Raw genomic sequence first — 25,972 nt, forward strand, 5'->3', positions numbered from 1 at the left:
ACATCTAAATTGGAAAATATGCCCCAGTAGCTTAAGTATTTCTCAAATATGTTTCATTATCAAACCATACTAACAATGCCACTCTGGGTACCGTCAGTCACATTCTGTCTGGTGAACGACATGTGGCTGTTCCAGTCCGATGCCCAGAATGCTTCATGTGTTCGACTGTGAATCTGAGCAACAGGATGTAGTTTGGTTCAAGGCTGATGGTTACACTTGCAGTAAAACATTACAATAAACACATCGCTTTTGAGAATGTGCAGCTACCCCCTCCCTTCGTTCAGCTCCTTTTTTAGTCTACTTTAATTTCATCAGCAGTAGGTGTTACTAGGGTAACCCTGATCGATAAAAATGCTGCTATCAGGTAGGAGAAATTCCATCAAGATGAATACTTTCAATGTGAAGCCTTTATTTGGTTTATAAGGGTGCCATACCAGGGAATCTTTACTGATTTACTTGTCTGCAACACACACTCAGAAAGAGTTTTGTGTCACCTTGTGTGACAATTGACATTTTTGAGCTATTATCTGACAAAAATCTGCATTTAATTAATTATCTTTTCACACTCCAATTAGCTGCACTGCCCAAGCATGTCCAAACACAATGAACAGCTGACACACAGCATGATGATGGCTTGCCGCAATAAAAACCATTCAGCAAACTGCAAATGCACAGAATTTGCCTCATTTTACAAAGAAAGAGCTTTTCAGCAAAACCTGAATCAGTAGGCAAATGCAGGTTCCACTTAGAGTAAAAGGATACAAAAGCAATAAAGAGTAAGACAGGCTCATGATTTAGAGTTTATTATGTCTGTCCCTATGAGAATGAACTAAAGAATAGAAACAATTATGTTTAAGTGACAAAGCACGTTGACAAGGCAGAAACCTGTTTGTCTGCTTCAGAGAAAGCTGCAGCATTTATCAGCCGTGATGCTTCTTCATGAAAACACCGGAGTTCACTGCTGTACAATATTAACAAGCACATACACACACGTCCACAGCCGTTTTCACACAAGTGTTTGCTACAAGTCCCACTGACATCACATACAAGCACACACAGGTGGGCTGCTGGGCCGTGGGCAGTGACTAATTTCAAAGACCAACAGGATTATCAGTGTATGCTCTTGAGGGTGGCAGGGAATCAGCCTTCAAGTTACTGAAACAGTTAGCGTTAATTGGTCTTCATCTGTCATCTCAAACAGAGCCGAGGACCGTTTGAGAGAGAAAAGAAAGGGAGAGGGATTACTGACAGGACAGTGATGAAAATTGGTCGCAAGATAATGAGTCTCGTTGTCTTTTCATCCTGTCGTCCTGTGTGTCTCTCGCTCTCATTATTCAGAATGACTGGTCGGAGAGTAGCTTCACAGTCGGCTGCTTATTAAAAAACCCAGAACACCTTCAGATGAGTTCATCAGTCCCTCCATCCTTCCATCATACCACCGATGCTGCATCCCCTCCCCCTCTGTTAGAACTCCTACATCCCTCCTCTCTCTGACTCTTTATCCCTCGCTCTTCCATCTGTTTATTCTTTTTCATCCTGTAGAGTAAAACAATGAGACAGAGAGATGAGGAGGAGAAAGACACAGAGCCCCATACAGGAGGCGAATCAAAGAGCTCAGGAAAGGGAAAGACAATCCCCTTTGTGACAGATGAGCTTTTCATATAAAAATGGGTCTTCTCCCTATTTCCTGTTGATATTCTTTGTAGTTAATATTTTCCTCTACAACCCATCTTCTCGTCAGGCCCAACTCTCCACCCCCTACCCGCCTCGCGCACGTCTGTGCCACCGTGGCAGATTGTTTGGAATCAATAAAGATGGTTGTTGGCAGACGAAAGTCGTGGGGCGGGATGGTGGCTCGCTAAACGCTCATTTCACTTCACACAAATTACCACCTGCGACGAGCCGACAAGTGATGGCTGCGTCCTGCGACAATTAAAAACTCATACAGATGCTGTAGGGAGAAGTATAATGGTGATTGCATAAATGTACACATGGTGCGTCGTGACAGGCCAAAGGGGTAAATGGGATATAGAGAGCTCAAAGAGACAGACAGAAAATAAAGGAAGGAGGAGGGTTAATTGTTGCTGGAAATGTAAAGGTTGTGTATTTGTCCGTAAAAAAAAAAAAGTGAAACAAAGATAAGAGTGCCAAAAATGTTTAGTAACCAAATCAGGATGGCCAGTTTAGCACCTGGCCTCTTTTTCTTTTTATGCGAAAACCACATTGCGAAATGTGGTTTGGTATTATCTTCCTGAAATAAGCAAAGCCCTTTGAGAAAGGTGTCTGGATCGAAGCAGATGATGTTCCAAAAAGCTGGAGAGTATATAACTCATGCAGCATTGGGGCGGTCGGTGGTGTAGTGGGTTAAGCAGGTGCCCCATGTACAGAGGCTACAGTCCTCGCTGCAGCTGGCCCCGGTTTGAATCCTGCATCGGACGGCCCTTTGCTCCATGTCATTCCCCCCTCTCTCTGCCCCCTGCTTCCTGTCTCTCTTCAATTGTCCTGTCCATTAAAGGCATAAAAGCCTCCAAAAAATAATTATAAAAAAAAATCATGCAGCATTGATGATACCCTTCACATTCACAAGCTATTCAACAGACACCGTCTTTGAACTGTGCACTGATAAAAAGCGAGACGGTCCAACTCTTCAAGCCCAGATGAAGCACTGCCCAGTATTTGTAAAAGGAATAATCCATTTTAATTCATCAGACGACAGGACGGTTTTTCATTTCACCACATCTTAAATTAGCTCAACCTCAGAGAAGGACATGTTGTTCAGTTAATTCCATCTCTGGATTCATTAACAAACTGTGTTTAATCACAATCATTTCAAGAAGTGTTCCGTAGCCCATGCAGAGGCTTCAACAACAGGATGATACACTTTCATATAACGCCGTCTTAAGATCGCTGCCACTCGACATTAGATTTTAACCTCCCGCTCATTTCTCAAAATCTTGTCCAGTGATTTGTTGTCTTATTATTAGATGTGATGCCTAAATTATTTGCAAATCCTTGCATTCTGGTTTTATCCATCTGGCAAAGTGACTCAAATTAAACACAGGACTACGCAGCTGTTCCAGAACTGTTGGTTTTGACTGATGCTACATGAGCAAAAAATATACAGTAAAACATGCATCCATTAGGTGGACACAAACATAACTCCCAGAGGTGGAAGTAATTAATTACAACTACTTTTGCCACATTAATGAAGTTGGTGCCTTGCGTTTTGTTTATTTTTAGCTGCTTTTTCCAAATTGTTTCCAAATTCTACACTTACTTGAAGTTTCCGTGTGTAATAAGTGTAGAAATACAAAATGTTCAGAACTATGCTTCCGTCAGCATTGAATCGTGTGGGGGAAAAAAGGGAAATCTTTCTGGTTTTCTTTTCTAAAAATAAACATGGAATGAAAATGTTGAATTAAACTACAGCCAGTGCATTACAAAACTCGCTTGACTGAGCTCCATATTTGCTTTCCTCGTCTTTCAGCCTCCTGCACATACAGATGTAAGAAATGAAGAAGCAAATATTCATGTGAAGCGTTCCCTCGTAGCACCTCAACTCACTGACTCATATCACATCCAGAGAAATAATCACTTCATACACAAGAGGCCTGTGAGATTTGTTTTAATAAGCTTTTGTCATGTTTCTCACACACACACGCACGCAATGACACACTGGAATTTTAACATCCAAATACTGAAGCACGCAGGACACATAATTCATTGGGGGTTGTAAGCCTGATGAGAAGCTACTGATCACAGCTTTAGTGCAGCTTAAGGTACAGACAGTCCATTTTTCATGAAAGTTGTCATCATTTCACATCTTTATCACAAAACCGTTCTTAACCTCAGCCATCAGCGGGAAAAGCAGAGAAACTAATCAACGTCTGCAGGAAAGCCAGTGTGCACTTCAAAAAAGCAATCAACCTTTTATAAGTTATCTTCCTACTGAAGAAGGTCTTGATCTGAGTCAACAGCGAAGCGGAGGAAGAGGAGGAGGAGGAGGAGGAGGAATCTGGATTTTGCATCTATTGGTGCGTATCCACAGCAACCACATCTGACAACTCCACTTTCTTACAGTTTACTCTTGACTGTGGCCTCTGTGGGATGTGACAGAGAAAAATGGAAACTTGTAAAACAAGCAGATAGGACATGTTACCATGGTCTCACAGCAGTTAGTAGCTTTTTGGCATTTCGAGCGTCTGGTTGATTCAGAGGGATCTGTTAGCAAGGATTGGTCACTCTCGGTTCAACATGGCTACAGACACGCTCAAAACATGCAAGCACACGTGGATGCACATCAAACACACAGCCAGAGTGGGCAGTGCCAGGTGTTGGAGGCACATTAGGTTTATGGTGGTGACTTGGAGGCCTGCCTGCAGCAGCTCTGTCACACAGACAGACAGTTCCGGTCCATCTACCAGCCAAGCAGCACTACTGCACGCTCACTGCTGCTACGAAATCTGCTGCACATCCATTAGAGGAGGAAGGCGCCAACAGCTTTTTAAAGGGGCACACCTGCATTTTTGGAAAGTAACTTTCCAACTCAGGTGACACAGTGATGATGCGAAAGTGCTAATTTCATGCTTCAAGAGTAGATTTGATGCTGTATCTCAGTTTGACTCCTCAGCATGCCTACTGGAAGTCTGTCTTACCGCAGGAGTCAGATTTTTAAATCCTCAATTTTTAAAGCAGCCTTAAAGGTAGGGTAGGAGATCCTGGATTTTGAGTCCAGCGAAGCTGCATTTTGAAAATACACAGGTCAAAAGTCCCAACCCTTTTCTTCACTTTCCCCCCGAAGCCACGCCTCTAGAGTACATGAACGCGCACGAGCACGAAGGTGCACGAGCGCTGTTCTGACAGCAAGCATCGATCGTTGCCGCATACCTCAAACCACTACACACTATATTTTAAAGGTGGTCAAGCCTGATATTGTGACGTGGATGTGGAAAATGAAGTGAATTCAATAGATTAAAAAAAACATAAACATAAACAGCCAATTTAATTCCATATTATCAAATCAATTCCTTGCTTTATTAGTTTTTAAATACTTATTTTACTCCTATACCCCCAATTCTATTATCAAAAAATGACTACTTACAAACTCCACTCTGCCTAAGTTTGGTTGCTCCTGCAGTCGTTGGAAGATCTTACAGATGTTTGAAACAATTGCATTTCTATTCTATTCTGCCACTGTCCTTCCAGCCATTCAGTAGTTGTTCTGTTCCGTTTTCAAAACAGAGACCACAGGATGAAAACCCTTTTCTTTGCCCTTTTCTTTCCACTTCTGCAATCAGTGTTTCAATTTAGCATTATGTGAGTCTGCATGCCTCCTTTGCTGCTGTCTTTGTTGCCTGATAACGCAGATGACTTATGAGTGTCCACATCCACACATGATTAAAGACAGGAGAGGAAATCAAGAGCATATGCAAACATTTCCTGAGAGTTATGTATATGCATATTTTTTCTTTTTTAAAATTGACCAGAAGGATTTGATCGCACATTTCAACATTTGTGCATTTTAGACAAGGCCAGTCAATCTACACACAGGTTCATAGCTCTGGAGCCTGGTCTTTAAAGAGCTATTTGTTAAAAGCGTTCGCAGCACTTAGTGTCTTTAATAGTGCTTTTTGTCATTCGAAATTTTTCTAATTTTTTTTCTAACATTCATAACCATCTTGTAATGACTTGAGGAGTGTATTATTCTGTGGTACTAATTGATGACTTTTTCAGCAGGCAAATACTGAAGAGAGACTGGATTTACACAACTGCTTTTTACCTCGAGGTTAAACAGAAATGAGCTGCTGCTACATTTCCATCTTTATCATTAATTTTCAGTTTATTGTTCTGTGCGGTGCAGGGAGTTGCACATTATATATCATTAAAGAAAAAGGCTGGTGTTATTCTATATTCATCCAATTATACCGTTTAATACTTCCAGAATTGCTCATTTGCTAAACTCATATCGAAGAACATTTGTTCCTGCTAATGACAAATATCTTTAAATGGTTTTCAGTTCCGTTCTTTTTTAAAAAAGACTAAACTAAGTATCCATGTACTCTTAGCAACAGTTTCTCAAACTAGAGTAAATGCTGCATTTATGAGGGATCACTTTTTTCAGAGGAGTAATACAGACAGTGTAGGTGAGTCAGCATTACAGTGTATGTGGGAGTGACCAAAAATAAACTCACATGTTCACATTATACAGTGAGTCATTGTGATGTGGTCACATCTACTTCGTCACACTTAGATTTTTATCCACAGGAAGATTTTTTTTTCATAGTCAAATACAAGTGCAGATCTCATTACCTTTAGCCATTGATCTTCCCCAAGGTCTGGATGAAATGAAAGAAAAATCCCTACTGTCTTTACGCATCAAAGTTGTTCTATCGTTGTACAGGCTGCTACTCTTTGCAAATCCTTACTTTATGATATATGTGTTGCCTTGAAGTGTCGGGCAGAATGCATATCAGTGTTATGCAGAGTGATACTCTCAAACGCCCGACGCATGTACAGTATCTGGCATTAACTGCCAGGGAGACCATAAATTTTCCCTTTGATTTCAAATCAAATACCATGCTCCTGCTTTGGATTGTTTGTGTGAAGGTTTGTCTGTTTGTTGTGGCTAATTGACTTTATATTTTATACTTTCACATCCATTTTCTTAGCACAACTCTGGCAGCTGGACACGAGTAAACTCTGTTGATCTAAAAGTACAATAAGAGTCGTAAAATTGCCATTTTAGAGCCACTCAATTCAATATTGAGAATATTAAGAGTTTGTGACGCAGCTCCATCAGAAGAAATCAGGTAGATGTAATCATCTCATCAAAACACTGCAGCCATAGAGAAGCTCTGAGGATGCCTCACTCAGGATCACGGTGTCTATGCGAAGTCTTCGATTTGTCAGGTGACATAGTTCATCAGTTCAATGATACCGAACAGTCATGTTTGCTAACTGTTAAAAATCAAAGCAGAAAGAACAAAGCTCTTCAGACCGCACGTTTAAAAAGATTTTTTGAGGCAGGAGGTGAGCTTGATTTATCGCAGCAGTAAAAGCAAGACATCAGGGGTTAAGGCTGCAGTTGTAATACCGGTCCTTAATTTGAATAATTGAGTGAATGAGTGATCACGTTTAGTAACCACACTGCTTAGAAGTATAACACCATAAATAAGAAGTGTAATCAAAACAAATGGGAGAAGTCATCATGTCACAGCGTGAGCCAACATTAAATCACATAAAATTTACGTATTTACTTAACTTTGCTTAGCAAAACAGATAAATCTGCAGTGACGGTGTCATACTTTCCTTTTAGTCTGTTTTGAAAGAAACCTCAGAACCCATTCACTGAAGATGAAACCATGTGGGTTTCATTTAATTTAAGTCAGATGCTTTTCACCTTTGGTAGAAAAGCTCTCCTTGTTTGCAGTGTGCACATTAGCATGCTTCTCTCTATGACACACAATACAGGTTAAGACTGCCCTTCTGCACACAAACTGAGTGTAGTTATTCATATGGACTCACATCACCCTGTTACCTGAACAGTAAGCTGCTGTCGTGGTCACGCTACAGGGATGGAAAAGAAGGCAGAAGGCAAAATAAAATGCTAAACACTGAACTTGAAAAACATAGAAGTGACAAACACACTCCCTTGCAAGGTCCTAACTACATATTTGTAGATTGGCTAAAGTGGCATAGATAAATGTGGGCTGCATGGTTTCCTGTTCTAAGTTCAGCTGTGGCCTTTCTGTTTGGAGAGTGCATGTTTTCCCTTTGCCAACGTGGCTTTTCTTTTCTTTTCAACATTTCGGCTTTCTCCCACAGTGAAAAACATTGACTTAACTATTCACCAATCCATCAATCCATTCATTTTCCATACCCACTCCATCCAACCCAGGATCGAGAGGAGGCCGAAGCCTATCCCAGCTGCCATTGGGTGAGAAGTAGGGTACAAACCCGGCAGGTGGGCAGTCCATCACAGGGCCACAGAAAGACAAACAACCACACTCTAGACACTCACTCTTAGGGACAATAGCCGCATTTTTTACTGCAGGAACCTTTGGCAGTTCCTATAACCTTTTAATCCGCGGGGCCGTTTTCTCCTGCATTCGCACATACAGGAACTCGGGACCACGGCCCTCAGTTCCTATAACCATTTTAGCTCCTTCTCCTCAGCTGGGTCTGTTCTAGGTTCTATAGGAACACATCGGACGTCTCTTTGGTGGTCGGTAGCTCCGCCCCATGTCATGTTGTCACAGCTGAAATGTTTACTCATATGACACGGACATAACCTGCGCGTGTTTAATAAGTTAAACTTACACGTTGTCTCCTTTGTCTGCGGCGCTCTGCTCTCCTTTCTTCCTTCGTGAAACGAAGAAGTATCGCCGGCGCTCGATCCTTCGTCTCCTGACTCTCTGTGAGCTCTTCCAGCCTCGATGTTAGACGCCTGATGTGATCATCCATGATTAATATCACCATCATGCAGACCATGAACACGGTGGCCTCCCCGCTCGCCATATTAGCTTCTTGGTGGTGTTTTTTTCTTCTTTCCTTACTTAAGTCCTCCTCGAACTTAATTCGAGGAGGACCGTTCTTAGAACGGCATTCTTAGAACTGCTCTGTCCGAATGCGGCTATTGTAGACTCACCAATAAACCTGACAATGCATGTTTTTGGACAGAGGGAGGAAGCCAGAGTAGCCACAGAGAACCCACACATACACAGGGAGAACATGCAAGCTCCACAAAGAAAGATGGAGGTGACAGCGGAGGTTAACTAGTGATTCTAAATTGATAGTAGGTACGAAGGCCGTTTTTAATGCATACATTTCAGTACCAGCACCTATAAGTACATTTTTATCAAACACAGCATATCTACCTTTCTGGAACCATTCCTGCACCTTGATTTCTTCACAGTCCATAAAGTAAAACAATTGGATGATATTCTGCACATCTCAGGAGGTCCTCAACTATCCAACAAATACTTTACAATATGCTGCTTTATCAGATGCATGCACTGTTGTGAAAAAGAAAATGTACTGTCTCTCAATTCTATATATATAAATTATTAGTATTTTTTTTAAATCATCTAGTTGACACCGGGTCTTAAAATGAGGTAAATACAACCTCAGATAAACAACATCTCATTATCTATTAAACTGTGTATTTATTAACTGAATCTCTATAAAAGCAGAAGTTTTGGAAGTTTGCTGGTCCAATGCTTTCAGGTGTGTGTTAACACAATGACAAGGGGGAAATAATGATCTTTGAATGTTGGTGCCCACCTATCTGGGAACAACTATAAGGCCATAATCTACAGTGAGAAAGATTATTAACAAATGGAAAACAGTGAAGACAGCCGACCATCTTCCCAGGAGTGGATGTCCCAGCAAGTTTCCTCCTGAAGAAACTGCTCCTGTATTTACCAAATTTTAAGACCTGGTCCTTATTTCCCAATAGTGTAAAACCTTAGAATTGAAGGAAGATGTACTCCATTTGTCACATCACAACACAAATCCTCAACATTTGGCTGGAATGAATATAAAATGATATAAAGCATCAGACTTGAATAAGTCTTGAATACTGAATGAACACATGGGTTCACATTCAAGTCAGCGTCTTAACTCACAAGAACGAATGTCACAAAGACTGTTATTATCAGCCTGCTGTGATGAACAAAGTAAATCAATCAGCCAGAGTAATAAGCCAGTTTCACAGATTGCCATCTTTGGTCCACGCCATGACGTTGTGCACTAAATGTTTGTCAGTGTTGCAACTCTGAATGAGCTGAAGTGTGTCCACTTTAATAAGACAAAAACATTTCAGAAAGCTAACATGAGGTTCATGACATCGTGTACAGGGTATGTGTGTGTGGACTAAAGTGTAAATGTGTTTAATCTAATTAAACTACAGGCTACATTGACACAGTCCTGTGTGTTTACTGCCCATCTGCATGTGTGAAGTGCTCAATGTGCAAATAGCTCATAGAGGATGACGAAGTGTATTAATCGCAGCACTTAATGTGTGTGTCTATTTGCAGCTAAATTTGACTGAGCTGAGCTGTCATTGGTGCATATAGCGTGCGTGTGTTTACAATGTGCAAGATGAGAAGACAACTCACCAGCAGGGAAGTAGAGCGGGAGGTTCTGCAGATACAGCTCCTTATCCTTCGGCAAGAACACGCAGAAGATAACTCTGTCCAGCTGACACACACACACATTTATAGAGACACAAAATGACCTTTATTACAAGCATATGCAGTTATTGTGAATTCATCAGCCGCAGGAGGGAACAATGTGTCTGAGATTGTGTGCCAGCAATATCAGGAGAATACAGCTAATGCATCAGTCCATTACTCCACTATTAGCTCCCCATTATGATGATGCCACGACAAAGCGCTTATAACCCTGCATGCTGAGGACGCGGAGCTGGAAATGTGCACAGAAGAGACGTGTGTGTGTGTGTGTGTGTGTGTGTGAAACAGAAATAAGAAGAAATGAGACAGGCATTATAGGTACTCCCATTGTGTTAATCTGTGAGTGTGTGTGAGTGGTTGTATACAAGGAAGAGAAAAGACATTCTTGTGTTACACTGCATGTGTTAATATGGTGCTCGACTCAGTCTCTATCATTATTATGTTTGAAACTCTAGTTGACTTAATCCGGCCTCATGGTGCGAAATTCATCAACACACACACACACACACACACACACACACACACACACACAGAGCACAGAAATGGCCGTAATGACAGCTTTTAAATGTTGTTTAAGGGACTTTTCGGGTTTTTTCAAGTGGGGTTGTGTGAAGTACATATTAGTAGTCAGACTCTTACCTGCAGTGCACATTAGTCAGAGGGCTCCAAGTTTGGAGAATCAGAGAATTTCCTAATGGGCGAGCTAAAAGCTAAAAGCTACACAAAAATGGTTGTCAGAGGAGCAAAGTTTTCATCATCTAGAACAGCTAAAACTGTAATATCCTGTTTAAGATGTTTGCTGACAGAAGGCAGTTATTTAATGACAAAGAATCTTCATGCTTTACGTTCCTGTGTCGTTTACATCACCGCTCAGCCTGTGTGTGATTTTCACATGTCTATCTTTGGTATATCTGGATATACAACAGTGGTATTAAACTAAAGATTTAGTTCGGATTTTCTTTTTCAAGCGAGGCTTTGCAATTCACGGCCAGACCGTTTCTATGACTTTCTGCTTGGTGAGGGAGTTTAAGTCTCACAGCTTTCAAAGACTGAATTTTCAGCAGCCTGTTAGCCTGCGGCCAGTGGTCTTCAGTACAGGCTCGCTACACAATTACCATCACTCACCAGGATTTGCATGGAGGCTAAAAGGAAAGATATGGAAATGTGTGGTAACTAACTTCATCCCCTGGGCTAAGGTTTGAAAATCTAACCTCCATACTAAAGTGCCTCCACTGGCAGCAGGAAACAGTAACAATGGGGAGCTAATTTTTATATTGCTGCAACTGATAGCCTGGAGATGCTGCAGCTAACAATAACATCAAGTGAATGTAATGGCTCTCTCAGGAATGCCTGTCTTTAATGGCAACACATCATCGAACTTGTAAATATTCCCTTCTCAAACGGAAGCTCGAACAGTATGCACTCTGTACTCACTGACCTGTTGCAGAGAGTAAACAAGAGGTGGAAGAATTCAGACACATTCAGGCACTGATTAAACTTGACTGCAGACACGAGCATGGCCGACTACAGGTTTCACGGATGCATTGTTTTTCCTATCATAGCATCCACTTAGATTTAGCTTTGAGGACCATATTCCATACAATTACATTTATCAGATGCTTTTATCCAAGTGACTTATCAGTGAGAAACCATATTCAAGCACAATGAAGTATTACCCACATGTAACACGTGCATTTTACTGGCTTTAATTTAGCCTCAACAGCAGCTGACAAAACAAAGTTTCTAAAATGTCCCTTTCGTTGCTTTTTCTGGAGCTTTTGAGTCTTTTCAGTCCGATCCATTCAAACTGTCTAACATCTAATTTTCTCAAAGCAAAGGTCACGTTCAACCTTCATATTAGTAATCTGCATTCAGAGCTTCTGAAGCGTGCTGTTGTCAGCTTTTCAAAAACCACAAACAACACAGCAAAAGTGTAGCCAGTTCCAGTGCAGAGTTTAGGCTAACTCATTTGAACAGCTCTGTACAAGTAAAGGGCTTTGCAGAACAATACGGCAAAGTAACTCTTGAATCAAGGTTACAGTGATCAGATTTGTGAAATGAAACTGAGTACATTTCTGACATGCCAGTCACTATATCATTAAAATATCTGTTATTGTCTATGAACTAAGTAAAGAGGTCAGTTGGCATGTAGAGTAATCAGCCAAAACATTGAAAATGTTCTCAAGTGAATAAAATTGACTATCTTGTTACAATAATACCTGTAATGAGGTGACATATTCTCGGCAGCAAGAGGTCAGATACTATTTTACTATTTCTAATGTGTTAACATTAGAAATAGTAAAAAATGCGTGGGTCAAAGGATCTGAGCAGCTGACACGAACCAAAAATTAGATTAACACCCTCTTTCCCACTTTAGTACAGACTACTGAGATAAACACAAGAATGAGTCCCGTAAACTAAGTCAATAACTTGACATGCTTTTCAGAAAGGAAAGCAGAATCATGTCAAAATAATTAACAAAATCAGATCACAAATCACTGATTTACTAACAAATAGGATAAAAATACCCTGAGAGCCGTGATGGAGCTCAGGACTCAACTTGCTGTAAAAGAAATAATTAATTCATTAAAACGTCAGACACAGTTGGGAGATGCCGAAAAGCACAGACTGTAATTTGTCCTGACCCGTCTCTGTGTCGGGAATAATCAATGCTTATGAATAATTACCGCAGCTGTGACACATGCATGGACGTCCACGTTTCTCACCGTTTGGGGACGATTTTGTTCGTAACTCTGAGGAGGGCGGCCGTGCCTCAGGTGACAGAGCCGTTATTCACCAATCAAAAGTTTGCCGATTCGATCCCCAGCAACTCCATGATTTGAAGAGTCTTTCGGAACTCAACCCCACATTCCTTCCAAAGTATCTGTGTATGACGTGTGTCGGACTTTTTTTAAAAAAAAGTACCCGTTACCTTTCACCTGAAGCTAAATGTATTTCGTGGGCTCAGAGCAAACATTCTCATAAACAGCTGAGAGCCGACACATAACTTGATTTTATCTTGCACAGATCTGCCTGTGCATGCAACTCGAGCAATCCCAGGACATAAACTGTGTCTACTGTATTGGTTCAGACTGAATAATGCAGACTAAATATAGTTTTAACCAATTTAACAGTTTTTTCACCGTGGCTCGAAGAAGGTGTAACCATGACTAGCTGGATTTTTAACTTTACGAGTGGTTACAATCAGGTTTAGGGTTTGTTTTAATGTCTAACGGTTGAGAAAAATTCACTTTGAGACTCACTCTATCCTGACCTTTGTGAGAATTGTGGAATTTCAGACTATCCACCTCCATCCAAGATTAAAAAATGATTGTCCACAGCTTTGAAGCTTCATGGAGAATCTAATCAGAGGATAATAAAGCATAGCAGATGAAACTTAGGAGCCTGGGCTTTGGGATTCTACTATAACTGGGAGTGCTTCATCTCTTAATAAAGACCAAGGATATGATCTAGAGCCTCAGAGCATCTGCAAAATTGACAGTTTAGTTAAAACTTTTTGGTCAACTGTGAAACTAATTTGAAAAAATATATAACCATAAAAACTTATGAACTGCCTTGGGTGTAACTTTCTTGTTATAATTTTGTTGGCATTTCACAAATAAATGATTAATTTATTCTGTAACACAGTGTTGGTGCATTGCTCCGAATCTTGAGTCCATTTAGTCTCTTAGCGGGTCCATAATTTCTAATTCATATTTCATAATGCAGCACTGCAAGCCAGAGCGAGCGAAACAAAACAAACTGTAAAACATCAGAAACGGAGAGGGTTCAATTAAAGACAAAAAGCCATTTTCCTCTGGTGAGCACTCCTACTTTATATGCATGCAAAAAAAAATAAAAATCACAATCTCAATTATTTACTATACTTTTTTTATGCTTTAAAAACACACAGTGGTGCCACGTGTGGGCAGAATGTCTTGTTGTCTTTCTTGCCTTGTTGTCTTTCTTGCCTTGTTGGTATGGCTACCTGGTCTTTTATTCAAACATTCAAGGCCTTTTGTCCTTGAATAACGTTTCACAATGATTTGTTGTGCTCGCAGTGGCTGACGGAATCGGTTGACTGGTATTGCTACAGAACCTCTGGAGATGCCAGCGCTGACAATAACATCGACAACCTCTGTGAGGGGAGCTGCGGCATGGTGGTTACAGAGAGAGAAAGAGACTGGAAAGAGGAGTGGGAGGGGACCTGTGTGGTAAAGAAGGAAGCAGGGAGGAGAGCTCAGAGCCTGCAAACTACTGATTGGAAAGTTTCCGCTTTGTTCCAATCTCCAATCACCCTCTCGTCTCTCTCCATCCTTCCCTTCCAGTTATCTATTCCATCATTTGTCTTTTTCTCCACCGGTTGTTTCTCCAGGGGATAATGTGTCTGCATATGTTTGTGTGTTTTTTTGGTAGTTGGGTTTAGTCCCGCAAGGAGCCAATTAAAGCGCAGACTTGGCCACGAGCATGAGAGTCAGGACTTGGGAGAATGTGCTTAAAAGCACGTGTGTGTGTGTGTGTGTCATTGTGTGTTTTCTCAATGCACCTTCGCACACTCACAGAAAACAAAAACAACAGCTGTGAAAGAAATAATACCTGGAGGAAATGGTAGGGAAAAATTGCCAATCACACAGATGCAAACACACACACACCCATACATACCCACCTTGTCATGATGTGCTTCAAGAAACTCCCTCACAGTTGCTAACGCCTCGCGCACAGCCTGTTCAGGTGGATACCCTACACAAACACACAACATCAAAAAAATCTACATCCACTTTTTGCAAGAACAGGTGCAGTGACAGATCTGTTTCTGTGCGTCACACTATTGTCTGCTGTGTTTTTCCAGACAGGTGGGTGCTTTTCTCTCCACTACTCTAACACTACACTCTGAGTTTTCTCACTTCGTCTCATCTCGACTCGTCTAATCCGGAGAGATGACGGCACGGCACACTTGTTGGTTATAAAGGGGACAGATGGAGGAGGACTACAGTGCTTCATGTACAGTCTTTCAGCAGCCGGGACCTTTCGCTTTTGGAAAAGCTATTAAAATTCATCATCTGGCCACAATGCTGAGCCCAAATACACACATTAAGTGTGATTATCGAGTCATTATTCCATACATAAAGGGGGGGGGCTCAGCATTTTAAAGGACAAATGCAGAAAGGATATGAATCAGCACCAAACAAGTTATTGATAATATAATATTTATTTTAAAAAGCCTCGTTTATGTAATAAATCATTTATCATCACCCACAGAGTTATTTCCACTCTCAGGATTGTGCGAGTGTGAACAGGATCAAGACCCAGTCATGCCACACTGCGATACTTTATTAATCCCCAAAGCTTTTATTTATTTACCTATTAAACATTTAAGACCTTTTCACACACAAGGTACTTAGCATTCGAGCCTTCATAAATCTGTTATAGCAAAAGCGTTCGTTCATTCAGATATTAGTCATTTTTCCGTTATTGTTACCCACGCGTCATTCAGTCATGCCTGTAAGAGTCACGGAAAGAGCCTTAGATACAAAATGTAAAGTATAGCTGTGAAGCTTCTGTAGAGTCAGATTTTTCTCACAACAATGTGCAACATCACCATAACAGTTCACAGTAGTTGAATAAAACATTTAGGCAGTGAACTAAAAGAGCAGAAAACATCACTTTTTATTGCCGTGTCTAAAAACAGTGGTGGTATCACGCTGAGTTCCGTCCATCTAACTAACGTCACAACCATCTTCAGTGTGAAGCTTACATGGTTGCCATGTGTGACTGTTTGTCTATCTATTCAAAGAATTATAGATTTGCTGTAAAACGTTTACCAGAGGTAGATGGATCTGTATCCAGCGTCTTTTTTATTCAGCCCTGCCCTGCATGCGGTCTTGGACTGCTTTTGTTCTTTCAAAGTGCACGTTTGAGGTTTAAAAGGAACGTATGAATGCCATGTTAAAATAAATATATCGAGAACGGCATCACACAGACGCTCTTTGCTGAAATATTCCCTCAGGATTTCAAAGTGCTCTTGCAACTACCCAAACTCTTTTTAAAATACAGCGACTTTTCTCAGCGTTTAGAAACAGAGACATGTTCATCCCACTATGCCATTTATATAAAGTGTCATGTTTTGTTATGTAAATATGACTGTGATTTCTCCTTGTGTTCTGTCTACTGCTGTTACACTGAGCACCTCAGTTTCATTGTATGCTGCTGACTACATCAGAATAGAGTTCTAATTTACACACGCTTGGCAATGAAATAATGGAAAATGCTTCTCTTTGGTTAGTTATCTACAAACATGGGTTTCGTACAACATACTGACTGTATATGTAAGTATATCCATAGTCAGAAAATTTGGGGGTCATGAATATGAAACAGAGCAGTCCCACTTTGTTTATCTCAGGCGTGATGCAAGATCCAAAGTGGAGAAAAGTTTTTTTGCGCTCTTTCTATTTGGATGTACAAATGATACAGATTCGCTCTCTGTCCTAATGTGTTGTGGCGGTCCAAAGCGACAAAAGCTGCTTACAGCTGCTAAGATTATGTAACCTTTTATTACACTCCAAACCCTGACCTACAAAACTCCAAAGAGGAAAGAGATGACCACAAACTGGTGCAACAGAGAGGAAAACACAGATAACAAACTGAGTTAATCAGGACTTTGGTCTTTTCCTCATTCTAGAGAAGTGTCAACAATCGGCCCTCTAAACCGAACCACCACAGGGTGTGTTTAAGTACTTCCCTTGACTCTCTCTTCTGCCAGTGTGAAGGGGATTACAGTCAATCTGACACAATCTCCAATCTAATCTGTTCTAATCTGCTGGTCTTAATCCAAGGCGTTAATCTGAGAACCACCTCCGGGTGGGAGGAGATAATGTGACGAGTGGCACAGCTTGGCTCAGAACTCTGGTTCAACAGACAAAGTGATACCAGAAACAAGCAGCATGTGATGGAGAACTCGACCAAGCCTTTACACACAGGCGCAGCTCAGTGGGTGGAAATGTCATGCACTAGTTTGCTCGGAGTCCAGAAGGACACAAACATTGATACTGACCATAGATTCCAGTGGAGATGCAAGGGAAAGCCTGTAGATTAAAGAAAACAAACAAAGTGATTACAGTCATTACATATGTTAAAGCATACCTCCATCACACACACACACACACACACACACATATAAACGTATGTATGTATAGATATATACAGATTGCCAGTCCATCAAAGACCTAACACATTAACCTAACAAGCATGTGTTTGGACTGTGGGAGGAGGCCAGAGTATCTGGTTAGAACCAGGAACCATCATGCTGTGAGGTACCAGTGCTAACCACTGCATCACCACGAAACCGTCATGAAAACCCTTTTTCTTTAGGTGTGCTTTATCACAACTTAAGGCCTAAATCCAGCTCACATCCACACTGTGTTATCATCTCGTTAAGAAATGAAAAACAACTTTTACAACAATAACAGTTTATCTGACCTAATTCAGACTTGGTGGGTGTATTGCTGAACACCAGTTTATATCTTTTTTCGAGTCTTCTCCTGCTCTGTTACTCTTTCCCAAAAGTATCTTCAACAAATTGAGAATAAATCCGCAGTTCCATCTATTACATGAAGCCAATGTAATCACTTGAAATTTGAAAAAAAGATTTCATAACTCAAGACACTCACAGCTTTAGGCTGCGTTTGTCATATTCCTTCAAAATATGTCCTTGTAAGTTTATCTTCTAGGAAATCCGATTTATAAAATGATTTAAAGAACAATATCTGAAAAATAATAAAAAGACAAATTCTTCAGCCTGGATGTTAGGAAAAAATTAACTTGCAGACAATGCTAGAAGGCCCTTTTTGATCTATTTTTTTTTTGTGTGCTCTTTGGTGCAAAGAGAATTATTAACCGCCAGGTCTGCTTCTGAAAGAATAAGGAGAAAATTGTCTGACATGCCACAAGAATACAGCTTGTAATTATAGCTAGATCTCTGACAGCCTTGATGATTAGGCAATGATATTGATGATCATATTCATTTACACATCTGTATTTTTTTGGCACTTTTCCTTCCTGGCTTAGGCTGCTGTGCAGGCTTAAAGTTTTCACAATTAAATTAGTTTTTTTTCTAATCTATGTTTCTAATTGGTCACCTGGTGTAAATGCCTCTTTTACACGAAGATCTGGAAAACCTGGGTTGATTTACAGAGCTGAAAACCAGCTTCCCGACTCTGCTTAATGTGATCTCAATTGTTAAGTTTTATTAGCCAGATTACCAAAAGACACCCAGGCCCCTGCTGACAGAAACAAGTGTGTTATGATATATTATGATAATAATACGAAGAAAATGGCTGCAAGTTGGTCGTCTGTTTTCAGAGAAGCAGCAAAAACAGCGGGCCGAGAGGATAAACGGTGCCGCGTTGGTTTAAATAAAGACAACAGCGCAAAAAAGGTTTTCATCATGCTGTGAGAAGTTTTCCGAACAAAGCCGGTTTAAACAGGTATTGGTAAACAAAGCGGTTTCCTATGACATATTGGAGGAATGTTCATTTAAAAAAAAAAAAAAAACACCCCCAAGAGCTGACCGCTCCACTGCTCCTCATCCAACAGCTCACAGCAGCAATGCAGCAGGAGCAAATTTCCATGTTCTAGTTGAATGTTTTTAAGCGAGAGTTGTTCAAATTACTTTTAAACCTATTTTCTTGGGAATGCGAGATGTGCACCATGAACTGCAGCTTCACCGGTTTATAATCCTTTTATTTAATCTCTCAGCTGTCAAATCTATATTGTTGCACAACAATAATGGTATTCACACTCCTACTTTCCTTATTTCCATGTTGAAATTCTTCTTCCTTTTCATACTGGCTACAAGGTGATCACTTGTTTATGCCACTTTATTATTTGCTCTCTATTCAAGCTAACATGGAGATTTAAATGTAAAAAATAATCCCATCAAAAGAGAAGCATCTAGAGGTAAAACCTTAAGTAAAACACAAAGAGGTTTTCTGACTCATTGTATTAACAGAGTCACCAGGGCTTTAGAAAGATTTCCCTCCATCATTTACTTTGCTTTGTTATCAAGTTATTTCTTTGTGGTGAGTATGAACAGGTAAAATGAGCAGTAACTTTTAATGCATACATGAGCATTGCTTTAAGAAAAAGAAATTGGCAGTAAAATCAGACACATCGGATACCGATAGGAAAGCAAATCAAATGCACAGTAAATGCATTAAACTCTATCAAAATGAATATTTGCACAGTTGAGATCTGCAGGATTTAGACTTTAAGCCAGTGGGATTCATGTATGACATAGTTGTGGAACACCATCAGTTCTGATGGGAGTCATGCCAACAGAAAAGTTCGGATCTGGCAGACTCTCAACCTGCTGTCAAATTCAGCAGCACAGGCAGATGCCGGGACGCTCCATTCATTTAGCCAGACTGTTGAGATTGAACACACGGTGAGGGGGCAGATGTGACTCAGAGGTTCCTCTAGACAAAAGATAAACATATGACTTGTAATTCTGTGGATGTACAGAACCGACTGCAGTAACCTTTGGGGGATTTAGTCAAACTACAAATGCACAATCTCAACTGTGCAAAGCCTCTGTGAGTCTGTTTTTTGTATTGCAGCTCTGACCTTATTTTCATGGTGCTTTGGTGTTTCTCTTTAACATTTTGTTCTTGATGAAAACTCCTGCCTGGTGCTTTTTTAAAACAAACTTTCTCACAACTCAGCCCTCCTTCCTCCTCTTTTCCTTCCTCAATCCATCTTAGCATGAATGTAGTTTCCTTTGAAAAAAATCCACACGAGATCAATCTTTTCTCTTTAGCTCCATTTTTTTTAATGTAACTATAGAATCTCTCCACAAAGACATGCCTGTAAGGTTTTCCCTTCCTTCCTTTTATCAACACCTCCTTTCTGTTTACTTTATTATTCCATTTGTTTTTAAGTGGGCCACAGTTAACATTTATTCTGTTCCTTATTGCACAGTCTTTCCGTTTTAACTTGACCTGTCAAACATTCTTGTACACCTTGCCTTCCTCCTCTCTACCTCCCTGTTTGTGCCTTGCTTTCAGATTAATCTCATCCGTCCGCTCTCACCACAGAACGTGCACCATTTTCGGCGGCAGTTTGCAGGCTGTTCTTGTAGCACGACCTCAGCGCTCTCTTCTCCTCGTCTCCAACCCCTCCCTGTGCAATCGGCCCAACAGTGTGGATGACATCTGTATAGAATTGAGATAAGAAGCAGTTCATTATCTAGTTAGAAGTGTGAAGCTGTGGTAAAATGTTTAACTATATAATCTACATTACAAATTCATTGAGGAAAAAAAAAAAAAAAAAAATGGAACTGATGTTTCTTTGTTCCTTATAAAACGTGTTTTAAATCCACCGACAGAAATTTGCAGCCACCCCCCTCAACACAAACAATGCAAGTGTTATCCTGTCTGTCGGATGTCATCATATATATTGTAAATATCACCGAGACAAGAATATTCTTTCTAAAAGCTCTTGCATATATAAAGAAAGCCATACATCAGACTGAATGCATTGCTTGGAGTCGGTCAACCCACATAAAATGGAAATTGTGATGTCATCTCTAATGATCCTTATGAGACTTTTCGTTTTTTTGGGATCAGGAACAGGAGTCAAAGACATGCCTGAACCACAACAATGACTCAGAATAGAAACGTACAATTAGAATACGAATAAGAAAGTTCCTACCTCTGTTTTTCATTTCCTACACAACTTCATCAGTTCTTTTCCTAATTGGAGTGTGATAATGTATGTGTATACTCTTATATTATGTGAACTTTGGAATTGACTCATTTAGACATTTCTGCAGTCTCTCAAAATATTCCTCTATTCTTAGTCTCCTGCTAAGACTCTCCATTCTAACGATTTTACATTTTACATTATAGGAAGTATGTTCCATTCCCGTTCACATATTCAAGTAGTCCAAGATGCCATTTGCCTGTTTGGATTGTGTGATGTGCCATGTGCCATCCATCTTTGCCCCCCAAAATAACACCTGAACAGCCAACATCAGCCACTCTGGAGCCAAGTGGGCCTGAAGATTATCAGCCTTACAGCTGAAACAGAGGAATGTTAAAGACTCTTATGTGTTTATGTGCAGACGTGCAACACCATGAGCCCAACTAATGCAATCAGCTGGAACACCTGTATGTTATTATTGTAGCTGTTTGTTTTCTACCAGCAAACCGCATCCATTTATGTATTTTTTTTCACGTAAAATCAAACACTCAGAAACAAGGCCTCAATCCTTTTACACCAAGCACTTTTATTCTTACCGTATAAATGAATATACTATATTAGACTCTACATTATCTACAGGTGAGTCAGCCTTATTCTCCTGAAAAAAAAAGAATCCACTTGATGAAAGAAGGACAGGTTTCTTAAGTTGTAAGCATATTAGGAAGAAGGCAGGCAATGTTTTACCAAATTGGTTATGTTTCTGATATAACTGAGTGCCCTTTTTTCATTTCATTATTCATTGTCACTTGAATATAATCTTCCCTGCGGGCAGCCGTTTAGAAGTCTGGAATCAGACAAAATAGACTCAGCTTTCAGCAGACTGCTCTCTTTGTCACCTCTCATATACATTACATTATTACAGTATTAGTACTTAAGGTTCAATCTGACAGGCAGAGCTGGAAAGCCTTAAAGCCGCTGCTGTCACTGATCTTAATGCTACATGCAAATTTTTTAATATAAAACAGATGGGGGGGGGGGGGGGACTTATGTGTTTCTCATTGACTATAATAACATCTTTATTAAGACCCTTTCTAGAACTACAAGGACTGTTTATAAAACCAAACTTCTTTAAAAAAAAAAGTGAGGAGGGAGAAAAAACATATTCCAATTACATATAAACACATTGAAAGTGATTTTGGAGAGAGAACTTCGATATCTCAGATTTTCTTTGTTTGTTAGTCTGTAAATTTTCAGCAACACTTTTATTCTTCTTAATTGCTTTGCAGGGTCTAAGTTTTAAGTTGAGTTTTTTTTGTCATGTAGCTGTAGCTTCACTAATTGATACACTACTTTGTAAAACTAAGGAAAAGCTTTTTTTCCCCCATTTCAGATCACTGAAAACAATATTCAAATTTAACTCACTGATTAAATCGAGGGCAAATGAACTGAAGTGTACCGAAGTGAGGGCGGTGTGGCAGGGCCGAACATTGCAGAAAACCTCAGTGTGAGTGAGGAACACACAGAGCATACTTTGCTGCTGAGATGTGTTTTTTTTTTTGGCCATTCTCAACACATGTACACAGACATCCCCACACATTCTGATGAGACTCAGCATGCTGCACTCAGCATGAATCCCATCGCTGTCATAAGACATAGCAGCATCGCTGCTCATGAAGCACAAACACACACACACACACACACACACACACACAGACAAAGAAAGAAATTCTTATACCGATTAATTTTTTTCTCCTATTGAGCTGAGGTTTTCCTGCTATGGGGCAAAACAATCGTTGTCTTCAACCACAGATCAAACCTGACACTTCAACCGCCCAGAGATTCATTTTGCCGCTCACAAGGGTTTTCTCATTGTATAATCTAAAATAAATCATCTTCTTACTTGAAGATTACCGTCATCTGATCTGTTTCTCTTCACTCTGGAGAAATAAGGAGCAACACAATGACAAATCTAAGACAAATTATCCCGTCCAGTGAGATAACAGAGAAAACACAAGAAAAGCAGGGGGTTCTTAAGCTATGCCGACAGGCCTCTAATTTTTTTTTCTCCCGAACAACCTTATGGTGTAACAAGTAGAGAAATAAGAGAAAAAGGCTTGTATTATTTTGAGAACAATGTGAGACTTTGGTGTTAAACCAATGAAAAAGTGAGGTTTATATTAAGAGGTTTAAACTGGGCTACAGGTTTGTGAGGCTCAGCAACAGCTTGATTTAGTTAGAAAATTGACATCTTGAGTTTTTGTTTCAGACTCCTTCTCCTGGCTTTGATTGCACCACCATAAACCCGCCTGTATATCTAAAATTAGAACCGCAAAACAAAACGTAAACAGAAACAGACGGCAATGATTTGCAAACCTCTGAAACGAATACTTTATTCACATTAGAACACATCAGATTTTGTTTTAGATATATTGCTGCCATCAAATTCAAGATCAGATAATATTTTCCATGAAATAGTAAAATGTCTCACTTTTGACATTTGATATGTTTTCTTGTGATTTTGAACTTGAAGGACTGGGGTTGTACACATTGAAACATTTTTCCCCGCCATGAAAAAAGGCTCTTTATGTCAAACATGGCTTAAATGTAAATGTCTTGTATGTCTCATGCAGTACAAATACATCAATTCTATTTTAAAACAACTTAAAACAATGATCTGCCCACTTGACATCAGAATACTTATATTTAACACTACTCTGTGAAGCAGATTTATTCTTATTATTCTTTTTTTTGTAAAGTTATTCTTATTTGTTAGATCACAATAATGAGAGAAGCCATTTTTCTGGGCTACAAGCTATCAGTTTGGGGCCAAAACCCAAACCTTTGGACCAATTAGTATCCTATTCGGGTAGGTGGATGAACAGGAGGGTGCGCTTTTGAACACATTTGTTGAGCAGTCACTTTTAGAACAGAGCTTAGAATAGTTTATGGTTTTTCTTACAAGCATCCCCTCGCTGCCCATCACATTGGACACATCCCACTTTAACCCCTGTATGAACACAGAAGTGAGAGCGGAGGATAAATACACACATCTGAGGCTTGAATGTTGAGTAAATGTTTGTGATCAAGAGACAAAAAAGGCCGGGTTAAGATTCTAAATTGTGATCCAGCTGAGATAGAATGGGGCGGCTGTTTCTCAGATGAATGTGGAAAGTATAAGAAAAAAAATGTAAATCTTACACAGGTGGCATACTGAGCTCGGGGATTCTGCTGAACTGGTCTGTAGTCTGCTAGAGTTAGCTCACACCTAACAGACGTATCAGTGCCTGAGCACTGCCTGATTTTAAATTTGTATTTGGAGCACAAACCCCACTAACAACGTCAGTTATTATCTGTATTGATTCCCTTCTGGTGTAAACAGTTCCTAAAAAGTTCATGTTGGGATCCCAAGATTTATTTATACGAACAATTCTTATGTTAAAAGATCAATATCTGATCTGAATGTGTTTGGGTGGACACAAAGTAAATAACAGGGTGTAGTCTTAATAGTAACTAATAATAAAAGTGTGAGCCGGTGAAGTAAGGCTGAAGAAGAGAAGACAGGCGCTGCCAGAGCAAAAAGCACTTCTCTCAGTCCTTTCCTGGTGGCAAGTGGTCTCCAAGTACAGAGAAAAAGAGTGTGTTGCTATAGCAACATTTATCACCGACTGTGGAAAAGAGATCTGCACCTGCCAAGGTCTTTAGTTTTGTTTGTTTATGTTCAAACATCTGTGGTTCCCCGCATTGTCTCATAAGCTATGTTTTATTAAAAGCGATGCACATAATGTTAATGTGCCAGGAAAATCAATAAACATAGTCATGATGTAGGTAACGAGAAACAAATGCCCCACGAAACAGCTGCATAAAAGATCAGGGGCCTGTATAATGAGGCCGGTTTAGTGGCTTACCAATTGTAACTCCTGGTTTAACTTTGGGTTTTCAGTGTCACAAAGCTGGTTCACATCTAACCGGGTTTTATCACCACGGTAACTTATGCCAAGCCTCCCTTTTAACCGATTCTCACTGAGAAATGGGAAAACAAAAAAAGCATTGGTGCTTGTACAGTGACACAGTCGCTTCATTTCTACACCATTTAACTTTCACTGAGAAGCAGTTTCATGAGAAATGCTTCAACAATGACTGATTATACTAAAGCGTCTTCCTGCTGACCTTTACAGATTTGAAACAAGTGTTAATTCTTTGTCTCAAAATCACTGAACAACAAAGGATTTCATGCCGTCTCCTCACGCAGCACATGATTATGCAACGTATCAAACTGGCTCAACTGCTTCGACTTATACCTGTTCATTCTTATTCACAGCCGCATCCATCCTATAATATGTTCTATTTAAATTATCCCTGTGCAACAAAAACCCTTTTAGTTTAACAATTTAGATCCCTGATGAACTTGAGCTTGAGAATGAACTTCGACATTTACATTACGCCCACTGACTTGTTTGAATAGCTTTTTCACTTTGTTTATTTGAAGCAAAGAACATTGAAAACAGCCAGAGGTGCATCTTCACATCTCCCAAGAATACACCTGCCGCACATTCATCTAATAAAACACACAATCGTAAATCATCAGGTTGACTCGTGCTTTAATGCTATAGCAGTGATATTGATCAGTTCATTAAGTCACCTAAATATATCTTGAATTTGTTGAACCTGCTTTGTTGTGCAGACGCCGAGGCAGAAACTTGTGAGTTCAGCTTGGAATGAGTATCATGTCCTCGCATAAGTTCAATAAAATATTTCAGTTGTGTTGTTGGTTTCAGAGTCAGTGATGCTGCAATAACCTCTCATTAACACTGTTCATGTTCACTAAACCAGTCTCATTTGTTCTGACTGACAGATTGACTTATTTACAAAGCTATTAAGGCAATATTCAGTCTTAGAAGTTCCAGATACTTCACTTGCTCTTTTTCATATCTATTCAAATAACACAGCAACCTAAGCGAAACAGCAGGTCTGTGCAACCTGTGGACTTCTCTCCGCTTCAACGATCGCTGGTGGATTTTTTTAAAAGGCTGCAGGCTAAAAATAATTCTGTACTCAGTTCACTCTAGCTTGATCAATCAGTT

At 40.0% G+C, this 25,972-nt stretch overlaps 1 protein-coding gene across 2 annotated transcripts in view; it reads right to left on the reverse strand.

The window, feature by feature from the left end:
• Window positions 1-3,609: 3,609 nt before the first annotated feature.
• The window catches only part of macrod1 (mono-ADP ribosylhydrolase 1), a 125,885-nt gene continuing 103,522 nt past the window's right edge, over window positions 3,610-25,972 (reverse strand). Inside the window, exons 6-11 of one of the 2 annotated variants that reach the window (XM_075481572.1) lie at window positions 20,280-20,401; window positions 17,245-17,275; window positions 14,860-14,933; window positions 10,119-10,200; window positions 7,538-7,566; window positions 3,610-4,100 (exon numbers count right to left, since the gene is read on the reverse strand). In XM_075481572.1, coding sequence (XP_075337687.1) covers window positions 7,562-7,566; window positions 10,119-10,200; window positions 14,860-14,933; window positions 17,245-17,275; window positions 20,280-20,401 — 314 coding nt within the window. In that variant the 3' untranslated portion in view covers window positions 3,610-4,100; window positions 7,538-7,561. The remainder of the gene's footprint in view (window positions 4,101-7,537; window positions 7,567-10,118; window positions 10,201-14,859; window positions 14,934-17,244; window positions 17,276-20,279; window positions 20,402-25,972) is intronic. The other variant, XM_075481571.1, reaches the window with a different exon arrangement.

This window comes from Odontesthes bonariensis, chromosome 13 (assembly GCF_027942865.1).
Source record: "Odontesthes bonariensis isolate fOdoBon6 chromosome 13, fOdoBon6.hap1, whole genome shotgun sequence".
In the NCBI taxonomy this organism is placed as follows: domain Eukaryota; kingdom Metazoa; phylum Chordata; class Actinopteri; order Atheriniformes; family Atherinopsidae; genus Odontesthes; species Odontesthes bonariensis.